The sequence below is a fragment of the Pseudorca crassidens genome, chromosome 11 (genome assembly GCF_039906515.1).
Source record: "Pseudorca crassidens isolate mPseCra1 chromosome 11, mPseCra1.hap1, whole genome shotgun sequence".
NCBI lineage: Eukaryota > Metazoa > Chordata > Mammalia > Artiodactyla > Delphinidae > Pseudorca > Pseudorca crassidens.
In genome coordinates this window covers 80,186,964-80,201,593 of record NC_090306.1, presented here as the reverse complement: position 1 = coordinate 80,201,593, position 14,630 = coordinate 80,186,964, and the positions used below count along the sequence as shown (strand labels likewise).

The following is a 14,630-nucleotide window of genomic DNA, read 5'->3' as shown; positions in this document are numbered from 1 at the left end:
ATGAGACATTGAACAAGATAGACTTAACTGATATTTATAGGACATTCCATGTAAAAACAACAGAATACACGTTCTTCTCAAGCACTCAAGGAACATCCTCCAGTATAGATCATATCTTGGGTCACAAATCAAGCCTTGGTAAATTTAAGAAAATTGAAATTGTATCAAGTATCTTTTCCCACCACAGTGCCGTGAGACAAGATGTCAATTACAGGGAAAAAAAACTGTAAAAAATACAAACACACAGAGACTAAACAATACGTTACTAAATAACCAAGAGATCACTGAAGAAATCAAAGAGGAAATCAGAAAATACCTGGAAGCAAATGACAATGAAAACACGATGGCCCAAAACCTATGGGAGGCAGCAAAAGCAGTTCTAAAAGGGAAGTTTATAGCAATACAATCCTACCTCAAGAAACAAGAAAAATCTCAAACAACCTAACCTTATACCTAAAGCAGTTAGAGAAAGAAGAACAAAAAAAGCCCCAAAGTTTGCAGAAGGAAAGAAATCATCTTAAAGATCAGATCAGAAATAAATGAAAAAGAAATGAAGGAAACGATAGTAAAGATCAATAAAACTAAAAGCTAGTTCTTTGAGAAGATAAACAAAATTGATAAACCATTAGCCAGATTCATTAAGAAAAGGAGAAGACTCAAATCAACAGAATTAGAAATGAAAAAGGAGAAGTAACAACTGACACTGCAGAAATATAAAGGATCATGAGAGACTACTATAGGCAACTATATGCCAATAAAATGGACAACCTGGAAGAAATGGACAAATTCTTAGAAAAACACAGCCTTCTGAGACTGAACCAGGAAGAAATAGGAAATATAAACAGACTATTCCCAAGCACTGAAATTGAAACTCTGATGAAAAGTCTTCCAACAAACAGAAGCCCAGGACCAGATGGCTTCACAGGCGAATTCTATCAAACGTTTAGAGAAGAGCTAACACCTATCCTTCTCAAACTCTTCCAAAATGTAGTAGAGGGAGGAACACTCCCAAACTCATTCTGTGAGGCTACCATCACCCTGATACCAAAACTAGGCAAAGATGTCACAAAAAAAGACTACTGGCCGATATCACTGATTAATATAAATTCAAAGCTCCTCAACAAAATACTAGCAAACAGAATCCAGCAGCACATTAAAAGGATCATACACCATGATCCAGTTGGGTTTATCCCAGGAATGCAAGGATTCTTCGATATATGCAAATCAATAAATGTGATACACCATATTAACAAATTGAAGGATAAAAACCATATGATCATCTCTGTAGATGCAGAATAATCTTTCGACAAAATTCAACACTGATTTATGATAAAAACCCACCAGAAAGTAGGCATGAGGGAACTTACCTCAACATAATAAAGACCATATATGACAAACCCACAGCCAACATTCTCAATGGTGAAAAACTGAAATCATTTCCACTAAGATCAGGAACAAGACAAGGTTGCCCACTCTCACCACCATTATTCAACATAGTTTTGGAAGTTTTAGCCACAGCAGTCACAGACAGAAAACAAATAAATGGAATCCAAATCGGAAAAGAAGTAAAACTGTCATTGTTTGCAGTTTGCTGCAAACATAGTTTGCTACCAGAAAACTACTAGAGCTAATCAATGAATTTGATAAAGTTGCAGGATACAAAATTAATGCACAGAAATCCCTTGCATTCCTATACACTAATGATGAAAAATCTGAAAGAGAAATTAAGGAAACACTCCCATTTACCATTGTAACAAAAAGAATAAAATACCTAGGAATAAACCTACCTAAGGAGACAAAAGACCTGTATTCAGAAAACTATAAGACACTGATGAAAGAAATTAAAGTTGATGCAAACAGATGGTGAGATATACCATGTTCTTGGATCGGAAGAATCAGTATTGTGAAAGTGACTATATTACCCAAAGCAATCTACAGATTCAATGCAATCCCTATCAACCTACCAATGGCATTTTTCAGAGAAGTAGAACCAAAAGTTTTACAATTTGTATGGAAACACAAAAGACCCCGAATAGCCAAAGCAATCTTGAGAAAGAAAAATGGAGCTGGAGGAATCAGGCTCCCTGACTTCATACTACACTACAAAGCTACAGTAATCAAGACAGTATGGTACTGGCACAAAAACCTAAATATAGATCAGTGGAACAGAATAGAAAGCCCAGAGATAAACCCACACACCTATGGTCAACTAATCTGTGTCAAAGGAGGCAAGAATATACAATGGAGAAAAGACAGCCTCTTCAATAATTGGTGCTGGGAAAACTGGACAACTACATGTAAAAGAATGAAATTAGAACACTCCCTAACACCATACACACAAAAAAACTCAAAATGGATTAGAGACCTAAATATAAGGCCAGACAGTATAAAACTCTTAGAGGAAAACATAGAGCACTCTATGACATAAATCACAGGAAGATTTTTTGACCCACCTCCTAGAGAAATGGAAATAAAAACAAAAATAAACAAATGGGACCTAATGAAACTTAAACGCTTTTGCACAGCAAAGGAAACCATAAACAAGACAAAAAGACAACCCTCCGAATGGGAGAAAATATTTGCAAATGAATCAACAGGCAAAGGATTAATCTCCAAAATATACAAGCAGCTCATGCAGCTCAATATCAATAAAACAAACAACCCAATCCAAAAATGGGCAGAACACCTAAATAGACATTTCTCTAAAGAAGACATACAGATTGCCAACAAACACATGAAAGGTTGCTCAGCATCACTAATCATTAGCAAAATGCAAATCAAAACTACATTGAGGTATCACCACACACCAGTCAGAATGACCATCATCAAAAAATCTACAAACAATAAATGCTGGAGAGGGTGTGGAGAAAAGGGAACCCTCTTTCACTCTTGGTGGGAATATAAATTGATGCAGCCACTATTGAGAACAGTACGGAGGTTCCTCAAAAAACTAAAAATAGAAGTACCGTACGAGCCAGCAATCCCACTACTGCACATATACCCTTTGAAAACCATAATTCAAAATGAGTCATGTACCGCAGTGTTCATTGCAGCTGTGTTTACAGTAGCCAGGACTTGGAAGCATTCTAGGTGTCCATCGACAGATGAATGGATAAAGGAGATGTGGCACATATATACAATGGAATATTACTCAGCCATAAAAAGAAACGAAATTGAGTTATTTGTAGTGAGGTGGATGGACCTAGAGTCTGTCATACAGAGTGAAGTAAGTCAGAAAGAGAAAAACAAATACAGTATGCTAACACATATATATGGAATCTAAAAAAAAAAAGTGGTTCAGAAGAACCTAGGGGCAGGAAAGGAGTGAAGATGTAGACATAGAGAATGGATTTTAGGACACGGGGTGGGGGAAGGGTAAACTGGGACGAAGTGAGAGAGTGGCATGGACATATATACACTACCAAATGTAAAATAGATAGCTAGTGGGAAGCAGCCACACAAAACAGGGAGATCAGCTCAGTGCTTTGTGACCACCTAGAGGGGTGGGATAGGGAGAGTTCGAGGGAGACACAAGAGGGAGGGGATGTGGGGATATATGTACACATATAGCTGATTCACTTGTTACACAGCAGATACTAACACAGCAATGTAAAGTAGTTATATTCCAGCAGAGATGTTTAAAATAATTTATTGTTTATTCTTTGACTTCTTTCATCAAAGTTTTATCATTTTCCTCACGTAAGTCTTATACATATCTTTTTAGATTTATACCTGTTTCATTTTTGGGGGCTTTTAATGTGTATGGTATTGTTTTAAGTTTCAAATTCCATTTGCTTATTGCTGTTGGAAGAAAATGACTTTTGTATATTAATCTTCTATCCTGCAATTGTGCTGTAATTGCTTATTAGTTTGGGGAATTGCCTTTTTTTAAAAAATTTATTTATTTATTTATTTTTGGCTGCTTTGGGTCTTCGTTGCTGCGCCTGGGCTTTCTCTAGTTGCAGTGAGCGGGGGCTACTCTTTGTTGCGGTGTGCGGGCTTCTCATTGCGGTGGCTTCTCTTGTTGCAGAGCACAGCCTCTAGGCGTGTGGGCTTCAGTAGTTCTGGCACGAGGGCTCTAGAGCGCAGGCTCAGTAGTTGTGGCACATGGGCTTAGTTGCTCCGCAGCATGTGGGATCTTCCTGGACCAGGGCTCGAATCCGTGTCCCCTGCATTGGCAGGCGGATTCTTAACCACTGTGCCACCATGGAAGACCCTAGGGCAATTGCTTTTTTAATTGACTCTTTTGGCTCTCCTTTGTGGACGATCATGTGATCTGCAAACAAAGATAGTTTTATTTCTTCCTTTTCTTCCTGTATCCCTTTTGCTTTTCTTACTGTGTTAGCTGAGTGCCATCCACTACAGTTTTGAAAAGGGGTGGTGAGAAGGGACAGCCTTGCTTGTTCTTGTTCTTACTGGGAATGCTATTTTTCTCACCATTAAGTATGCTGTTAGCTGTAGATTTTTTGTAGATGTTCTTTATCGAATTGAGGAAGTATCTGTCTGTCCCTTATTTGTTGAGAGTTTTTATCATGAATAGGTGTTGGATTGTCAGATGCAAAAAGTCAGATGCTTTTTCTGCATCTATTGATATGATCATGTGATTTTTCTGCATTAGCCTGTTGATGTAATGGATTATAGTAATTGATTTTTTTGAATATTGAATATTGAACCAACCTTGCATGCCTGGAATAAATCCTCCTTGGTCATGGTGTATACTTCTTTTTAAACATGCTGTATTTGATTTGCTAATATTTTGTTGAGGATTTTTACATCTATTTTCATTCTTTTTATTTTAACTCTTAAAAAAGGAGGTGACATTTTTAGCTTGGGGCCATACAAAAAGGGCTACAGGCCAACTTTGGCCCATGGAGTGTAGTTTGCCAACCCATTTCCTTTACAATATGTATTGTTGACTTATCAAAATAGAATGTTAATTGATACTTTTACTCTTCTCCCATACAGTGCAAGGACTCTTTTGCACTTGTAATTCTACCTTTATTGTCGTATATACCATTTATCTCATGTATTTTAAGTCAGTATATGTTAAATCCCACAAGCTATTATCAATATTTTATGCAATTAATATTCAATTCAAATTATTCATATATTTATGGTTTCCTTTAATCTTCCTTTCTGCATTGTCAAGTTCATATCTAAGAATTTTCATTGTGTATGAAACGTCCTTGACTGTTTCTTTAGTGTACATCTTTAGGGATGAATTTATTTTGTTTCTCTGAAAGTGTCTTTGTTTTACCATCATTCTTCAAAGTTGTAGTATTGCTGTATTTATCGAATGTTAGTTTGGCAGTTGTTTTCTTTCAGCACTGTACATTGTCTTCTGGCCTTCACTGTTGAAGTCACTTCTGTCTTTTTGTTGCTCTTATTTACAGGCACCTTGTCTCTTTCTGCCTGATTTTAAGATCTTCCCTTTATTTTTGTTTTTAGCTGTCTTAATGTGATGTGCGTAGGTGTGGATTTCTTTTTATTTATGTGCTTGGGGATTGTAGGACTTTCTTTTTTGATATTTATTCATTTGGCAGTGTCGGGTCTTAGTTAAGGCACGTGGGATCTTCAGTTGCAACATACACAGTATTATCTTTTTAGTTGTGGCATGTGGGATCTTTAGTTGCGGCATGTGAACTCTTAGTTGTGGCATCTAGTTCCCTGACTAGGATCTAGTTCCCTGACTAGGGATTGAAACTGGACCCTCTGCATTGGGAGCGTGGAGTCTTAGCCCCTGGACCACCAGGGAAGTCCCTGTAGGACTTTTTATATCTGAGAATTGATACCTTTCCTCAGTTTGGGGATGATGTCAAACTGGTTTGTTTCTTTTTTTTTTGAGGTATTGCTTCTGCTCTGTTCTCTCCTTTCTTTCTGGGACTCCAATTTCATGTCTGTTAAAGTGACGTTTTAACTTTATTCTCTGTTTCTTTCCTTCTTTTCTATATTTTCCATCCTTGTTTATCTTTCTACTTTTTCTTGAACATATTCTTTTAAGCTGTCTTCCAATTACTTCCTAAACTATGTCTAATCTGGGCTGGTTTAGCCACTCAGTTGAGCTCTTGATTTTGGTTATCACATTTTTCAAGTTTAGAGTTTCCATTGCTTTCTTTTTATGGTTTCTAATCCTTTCCCAAATTTCTCAACCTTCTTTTCTATTGTTTTGTACACAATTAGAATTTAAAAAATTCTTTTAGATCCATTGTCTGATGACTCTTTAATAGTGAGACCCTGTGTGTCTGCTTGTCGTCTGTTGTTTCTGTGGCTTTAATTCATGTTACCTTATCTTCCCATGAACTTTTACATGTGTGTATGTGTCACATATTTATTTTTTAGAGCAATTTGAGGTCTAGTCTAATATCTTTCTTCTGAATTACCCTTATTCCTAAGAGGCAGCCTTTGAAGTCTCTATCCGAAATGAAGGGTGTTCACCAGGGCTTCTCCACTCCTTGCTGACTTAATATATCTTTCGTTGAATTTAAAGACTGTCCCAGGGCATTCAGTCTCCCAGCTACCTCTCTGGAATTGGCAGATACCTCTAGGGGAATGGTGGTTCCAAGTGCCAGTCTCATCTTCCTGCATCCATATCTTCCCCCGTTCCCATCTCAGTAAATATTTTTTCTTTTGTTTTTCAGTGTCTTCAAGCTGATTTAAAAAAAGTATGTATCCAGCTTTTCTTGCTGTCCTTAGCGGGAGGCTTGATCCAAATTACTTAATCCTCTGTTACTGGTAATAGAAGACTGTCTTCAGATTTCTTGGTATAAGAGATAGATTATATGGTAACTGAGTTGGGGTTTTCCATTTTTAGCTAAGGACGTTTCCATTTAAAACGTCCTTATAATTAGTATAAAAAAATAGAAGTTCTTTCTTTGTAACCTTGAATATAGAATGATGGACCACTTTTGAAGGTCAGAGAAAGAATTATTTTATGAGGCCTTTCTATCTATGACACTAGATATCTATTTGGAGGACTACCATACTGTATTTTTCAAGATTATTATTGGTAAGTTGATTACTACTGAATTAGAGAACTGGATATGTTATATGTGCAGAGTACTTGAAAACAGATAAAAAATTCATTCTGACCTTGGTTAGTTTCACACAAATTGGCAAATAGCTTTCTGTAATTCTTAACTATTCCTAGAGGAGAAAATTCTGGAAAAGGCTATTGGCAAATGCAACCCAGGGGCTCATAACTTTGAGTCAAGGATTTCTTTCCAGTATCTAACTACTGTGTTTAAGCCTATTTATATTCAGTCATCACAGAAATAAAGAACAGTTAGTGATTATCGTGCATACTAGAGTCCATTTTCATTAGTATAGGGTTCACAAACTAAGACAAAATCTGTGTGAACAAAGGTGTGATGTGCATATCTATTCAGGGGCTAGCTGGAGTAGAATATTCTTGGCAGGTGGTAGGAAATGAGATTACACAAGGTAGATTGGGGCTGATTGTGTAGTGCTTTGCAAGACTGGGTGTTTTGATTTTGTCTCATATATGGGAGCTTTTGAGTGAGAATGAGAAATCAAATAACAGTTTCTGACTGTTAATCTGGTAGTGTTTGGAGGGTAGACTAGAGAGAGAAAATATTGGAAGCAGGGATAATAAAAAGCTCTAATAGTCTAGTTACGAGATGATACAAGCTTGACTTTTTGTGGTTAAGTAGGAATGGAGAGAATGGAATGCATTTTAAAGAAAGAGTATTTGTTGTTCATATATGGGAAGTTGAGAGAGAAAGCAGAGAAGACTTTGAGTTTGTAAGTGTGGATGAATGGTAGCATAATACTGGTATCAATATCAGAAGCTGGAAAGTAAGGATGTTGAAGGTAGATTGAAAGCAAGGGTAATGAATTTGGTTTAAGATAATTTGAATACAGGGTGATAGAATTGTTCATTATCTGGAAAACAGTTTGTAGTTGTTAAAAAGAAAATTTAACAGTAAAATGTTGAAAGTGCAAGGTGCAAGTTTTCCTGTCAGGGAGTCCCCCCATTATTATTTCCCCAGAAGTTACCACTATTCCCTGCTTGGTGTACCACTATTTGACTCTTTTTATGTGTATGTAAACATATGTGTGTGTGTATCTGTCATTTATACTCTTCACCATGCTGTGGGGACAGATCTAACTTGTCCTTTTTAATGTATAGTATAGATAAACCTTTATTTATGGAAGTTTAGCTTATTTCTGATTTTTTCATTTTTTTAATTAAAAAAAGTCACAAAGAAAATTCTTATATAGTAATTACATTTGGGTACTCATCCAGCTATTGTCATAGAATAAATTCCTACGATTGGGCCAGGGGATAAGCAGATTTATCATTTTGATACAGGTAACCTTGCAGAAAGCTTACTGTAGATGTGTGTGTGTGCACGCACGCAAATTAACGTATTTTTTGTGGTATGAGGGGAAAGTATATCATGCATTTGGGTGTGGTACCTACTGGTGATGTGTGTTGGTATATTCTAGCTTTATTATTCAAAAAATTAACATGTTAAAAAGTAATGAAATTGCAAACATCAACTTGGAACAGGAGAAATCCTCCTGGCTTGGGAAAATACACGGGGGCAGTACACATATGCTTGCATAGAAACTAGAATTGGAGATGCGGTAATGGTGGTGGTGATTAAGAAAGGGATATTCTGAAATTAGTGAAGTCCTGGAAAGTACGTCTAGTAAATATTTCAGTGCCAAGAGGGAAGGAGATAAATCATTTTAATTTTATTTTCCAGAAACTTTCAGGTCTTTGTAAATTTTATTTCTGTGAGGACTTAACTCTCATTTTAGGGTAGGGGTCAGTGACAGTGTGTACTGTCAAGTTAATTGGAATACAGAGGAAAAAAGATATTCATTTTACCTTGGAAATCTTTCTTTTACTAGTAGTAGGACTGAAGGGTAACTTTTGATTTGTAAGCTTTTAGCTAATTAAAACTAAAACCTCATAATGCCTTTTGGTGATATTAGAAAGTATTAGGTATGTTTATTGTATGTTTCTGTCTCTTAAAAATTAATTTGCATCAAAGAGCAGAATCAAAATTACATGCCAGGGCTTCCCTGGTGGTGCAGTGGTTAAGAATCCGTCTGCCAATGCAGGGGACACGAGTTCGAGCCCTGGTCTGGGAAGATCCCACATGCTGCGGAGCGACTAAGCCCATGCGCCACAACTACAGAGCCTGTGCTCTAGAGCCCGTGAGCCACAACTACTGAGCCTGCATGCCATAACTACTGAAGCCCACGCGCCTAGAGCCCGTGCTCCGCAACAAGAGAAGCCACTGCAATGAGAAGGTCGGGCACCGCAACGAAGAGTAGCCCCCGCTTGCTGCAACTAGAGAAAGCCTGCGCACAGCAACGAAGACCCAACACAGCTGAAAATAAATAAATAAAATAAATTAATTAAAAAAAATTACATGCCACTTTTATGATCCAGTTTATTAATTCCATGGCAAATGTATATTCTTGACAGGATAATGTTGTGGCAGCTGCTACTACAAACAGTGCACTCTGCATTTGCAAAGGTTGAATCCTTGTGCACATTTAACCGAAGAATCAGGAGTAAAGTGTCCTTGAAAGACTTTTACCCCTCTGTTAAAATAGATAAAGCAGGAAACCAAAGCAACCTCAATTTTAGTTTAAAAGTCTTCTTATGTAATACGTAGACATCACGTTAATTTATCAGAAATGATGTAGTTCAAGCAAGACTCAGTAATTTAATGGTGGGGTTGTGTAGGCTAAAGATGGTCTCTTGTAGTAAGTAAAGGTAATTCATAATAACCCATGACTAAGGGAGGTACTGTTAGGAGAAAATATATATAATAGTTTTGAAAAAGATGAATGAAGTTAAAAGGGACAGAATTGTTTTGATTAAATTTTTTGTTTTTAATTATTTACAGTAAGAACACTGTGTCATATTTTACTTCTAGATAGAGCAAACATTTGGTTACTTTCATAATCCTGGATTGGTGCTTTTGGGGATAGCTGAGGTGATTGACTTTCCTTTTCTTAGCACAGTGCATAATACATAGATGATCAATATTTATATGTTGACTGATTTATTCTCTGAATCTGCAGCCTGAGTGCAGTCACCTTGTGTCAAATAAAAGATCCTTTGTAGCATTAATCACAGACATAATTACATGCTGAAGGTCATCTTTGTGAAGACTGTGATTCTCCCCAGACACTTATCAAGTTCCAAATAGCTTTTCCCCTGGTTTCAGAGTATGGATTTCGTACCAGAATCCACTCTTGAAGTTTACCTCAGTAACTTCAGGAAACATTGGTGATTTGTGACTCTGGGACTACCTATACTGGAAGAGTCGTTACATCTAGTTAGGCTAATACTTGAAGATATGACCTTGATGGGCACAGAAACTGCATGGAGTAAAGAAAATTTAAGGTATGATTCAACTTTATTCTTGAATTTTATGAACAACTGAAAATCTGAAAATTGAGTTTGTTATAGAAATGATAAGGAGAATAATAAGTGATAAAAAGTATATAATACTGAAGGAGTTCACTGATCACTAATTAAGTGTATTTCTCTCTTCAGGTATAATTTGGCCTCCCGAGATTCTGTCTTAGCACGAAGAAAGTGAAAAATACTCTTGAAAAGAAAACTAAGACAATAAGAAAGCAAGACTTGCTTTTACATGGTTGTCAGCTCACTTACCAATATGGACACTTTTCCCACCATTTTTCCTCCTGGTGGAGACAGTGGGCTGACAAGTTCTCAATCTGAGTTCCAAAAAATGTTAATTGATGAACGGTTACGATGTGAACATCATAAAACTAATTATCAGACTCTGAAAGCTGAACACACAAGGTAAATAAATTACTTAAATTTGGAAGTGAGAGGCTTGATTAAAATTTTTTATTTTGTCTAAATGTTTGCTCTGGAACATACAGTATAATTTTGTTATTTTGCAGTATACAATGTACATTTAAAACTTTTAAAATACAAGTAAATTTTCTTTAAATCAAGTGGATTATAAATTTGTAAAAGTCTTGTTTTGAAAGTAGCAAGACATATAAAATTAAATGTATCTAGGTGGCTAAATATGTTTTTTTCCCCTTCAAAGTAAAATTGCATTCAGAAATTACAGTGTTAATAATAAATGAAACTGTAAAGCAATTATATTTGTAAGTTTAATAAATATATGATGTTGATCTTGCTCTGTAGTGTTGGTTGACTTCACATAAAGTAATGCAATTAGAAAGCAAAGGATACACTTAAATTCTTCTTTTTAAAAAATCAGGTTGCAGGATGAGTACATAAAGTCACAAAATGAGCTCAAGCGCCTATTAAATGAAAAGCAAACTCACCAGGAAAAATTTCAGCTGCTGCTTGAAGAGCTACGAGGGGAGTTAGTAGAGAAAACTAAAGACTTAGAAGAAATGAAGCTGCAGGTAAGAAAATATATTCAAATTAGTATAAAAGTAGTCAGATATTTAGTGGAAATAAATAATTTTGGTAAATTTGGTAAATTTTCCCTATATTCTTAATGAATATTTTGTTGTATCTCTAGGTGGTATAACTTAATCTTCTTCCATATACTCTAGAATGTTAGCTACCCTGTAGGGTTTAGCCACAAAACTGTTATTTTAGGTAAATTTGTATTATATTTCCTGTTCTGATTTAAATAATACCTCACTCTTCAGAATAATTGGAGGAAAGACCAGTTTGTATTGATAAAAATTCACAATTTAAAAATATTTTTAAAAATAAAGGTGTATTGGATTTAAGTATTGATCTAGTGCTTGTTACAAGAAGGCATTATTAATATTGGAGTCATGGGTTGATAGAGTGAAAAGCCATCTTTCAAGTCATCCAGTGTGGCATTATTATCCAATTCATGTATTCTTTTGACAGCCGTGTTAAAGGAGTTTGTCATTCCGTATTATCTCGAAATCTTCCATTGTTGGAAACACCACCACTTAAGCTTGGGTTGGACCCTCCACCATGTTTACTGTTTCATTCCTACATATACATATTTAGGACATTTAAACAAATAAAAACCTTTGAAATGTGAGTTGAAGAGGGAAATATAATTTAAACCTTTAGAATTGGTGGATTAATTTGTTTTGCAAAAATTGAGGCCTATATGAATGCAGTCTGTGAGCACTAAACCCAAGGTATTCAAAGTATTATTTTCAGGCATTGAAGATGTAATCACTGTTTCTTGAGAGTAACATGTAGACATGCTTATTTGTAATAAGCACATGCAAAATAGCCTAAGAAGACTAGAGTGGCTATATTAATATCAGATAAAATAGACTTCAAGACAAAGAGTATCATTAAAGATAAAAAGAACGTTTTTATAACCAAAAAAAAGGGTCATTTCACCAGGAGGGTGATGACCTTCAACAAATAGTTATGTTTCTATTCCTTAGTTTTCTCACGTGATAAAGGGCATAAAGGTTTTTATCTAACAGGGGTTGCTGTAAGGACTAATGAGATTATAACCTGTATATTTTCAGTATGGTGTCTGGCACATAGTAGCTACTCATAAATGATGGCAATTTTTATTCTGTTGGAATACAGACTCCACGAGGGCAGGTAGAGTGTGTCTCCAGTGCTCAGGATGGTGCCTAGCAAGTATTTGTTAAATGAATGACATGAATAAGTAGAATAAATGAGCAAGTTGGAATTGTTCTATTCATATATAGTATAATGTTGCACTTGTTGTCTCATAGGTATCTAGAGCCTTAGCATCTTAGAGTTGATAATCATCTAGTTCTCTTTCATATCTGTCATGAATTGAATTGTGTCCCTGAAAAGATAAGTTGAAGTTCTAACTCCCAGTACCTCAGAATGTGACCTTATTTGGAAATAGGGTTTTACAGATGAAATTACTTAGGTTAAGATAAGGTCGTACTGAAGTATGACAGGCCCTTAATATAATATGACTGATGTCCTTAATAAGAAGAAGAGAAAAGACATAGAGACGGAAACACACGGGTGGTGGTGGAGCAGAGAGAACGTCCTATGATGACAGAAGCAGAGATTGAAGTGTTGCAGCTGCCAGGGAATGCCAAGGATTGCCAGCACATCAAGACAAGCTAGGACAGGGCAAGGAAGGGTTCTTCCTACAATTTTCAGAGGGAACACTTAGCTGACACCTTGATTTTGGACTTCTGGCCTCCAGAACTGTGAGGCAATAAATTTCAAAGCAGAATTCCCGTTTGGAACTCTTATGACACAGAGCTGTTCATTCTGTGCTTCAGTGCTTTCAGTGCTAGAGAACCTAGTGAATTGTAAAGTGATACACTTCCATTTATGGATTGGAGGATGTTAAGCATTTTCTCTATCATACTGAAAGGAAATCATCCTCCCTGTAGCCTCCCTGTTGGTTATTGCAGTGTTCCTTGGACCTACACAAAATAACTCTGGATATTTCTTCATGTGATAGCTTCCCAAATGTTTGCTGATAAATAAAATTTATCTGTTAAAGTTTCTGTTTTTCAAAATAAACATATCTGATTTCTATGTGATATTTACCTGGCAGAAATAACTGAAAGAAGCATTTATACATAAATACATGTATTGAAGCAGTTTAGCTATTTGCTTCAGGGGGTGTTTGCAATTTGTACAAATTGTGAGTTAAGTAAATTCAGCAAAGTAAAATCAGCAAGAAATACTTCAATGAAGGTTTTATGAAAGATGATTATTTTAAAAATACACATGTATTGTCTACCTGCAAAATGCCTTTTCAGATTTAGAATTTAATATCTCTGGCTTCATAGAAAAACAATGTAAAAGACATTCATTTAAAGAATATTTCTGCATCACTTGTGCAGTTGTAGTGAATGGGGATAATAATAGTGCCTAGCTCATAGGATGATTATAAAGTTGCAATGAATCAATGATTAGAAATTATTAGTATGGTGCTTTGATGTCGTAAGTGGTTACAACAAGTTAGCTATTACATTGTTGTTATGTAACATGTTAGCAAAACCTTTTTTAAAAATATGGGAGTCATTTTATATGTTTCTGAAAAAAATTTAAAAAAATTACTTTGCCAACAGGGAAGACATATGGGAACATATGTTTATGTATGACTGATTCACTTTGTTATAAAGCAGAAACTAACACACCATTGTAAAGCAATTATACCCCAATAAAGATGTTAAAAAAAAAAATTACTTTGCCAAACATTTATATGCTTTCTTTGTGCCAGGTAATGAAAACTGTGTAAACCAGTACGTTTACCATTTTATTTGGCTGCTAGGAAGCTCAGAGCAAAATTTAATACTCAGTTTGTCATTAATCTTTTAAGAATCTCTGGCACAGCAATATTTGCCCCCTTAAATCAAAATATTCTTTGAAAAATTCTGGTCTGTTTTATATTATTATTTTTTTTATTGGAGTATAATTGCTTTACAATGTTATGTTAGTTTCTGTTGTACAATGTACTGAATCAACTATATGTATACATATATCCCCTCCCTCTTGTACCTCCCTCCCCCCACCCCCCATCCCACCCATCTAGGTCATCACAGAGCACCGGGCCGAGCTCCCTGTGCTATATAGCAGGTTTCCACTAGCTATCTGTTTTACACATGTTTTACACATGGTAGTGTATTTATGTCAAACCTTATCTTCCAATTCATCCCACCGGCCCCTTCCCCTGCTG

At 35.8% G+C, this 14,630-nt stretch overlaps 1 protein-coding gene across 6 annotated transcripts in view; it reads left to right on the top strand.

Moving 5' to 3' along the window:
• Nucleotides 1-14,630, top strand: part of CEP83 (centrosomal protein 83) — a 117,879-nt gene that overhangs the window by 38,564 nt on the left and 64,685 nt on the right. For 3 of the 6 annotated variants that reach the window (XR_010932529.1, XM_067697557.1, XM_067697561.1), the window contains exons 2-4: nucleotides 10,215-10,393; nucleotides 10,547-10,819; nucleotides 11,253-11,403. The exons of 1 other annotated variant lie outside the window; for it this stretch is intronic. Coding sequence is in view for 4 of the 5 variants with exons in the window: in XM_067697557.1 (XP_067553658.1) it covers nucleotides 10,647-10,819; nucleotides 11,253-11,403 (324 nt within the window). In the remaining variant the exon portion in view is untranslated. The remainder of the gene's footprint in view (nucleotides 1-10,214; nucleotides 10,394-10,546; nucleotides 10,820-11,252; nucleotides 11,404-14,630) is intronic. 2 more of the 6 variants (XM_067697559.1, XM_067697558.1) reach the window with 1 other exon arrangement.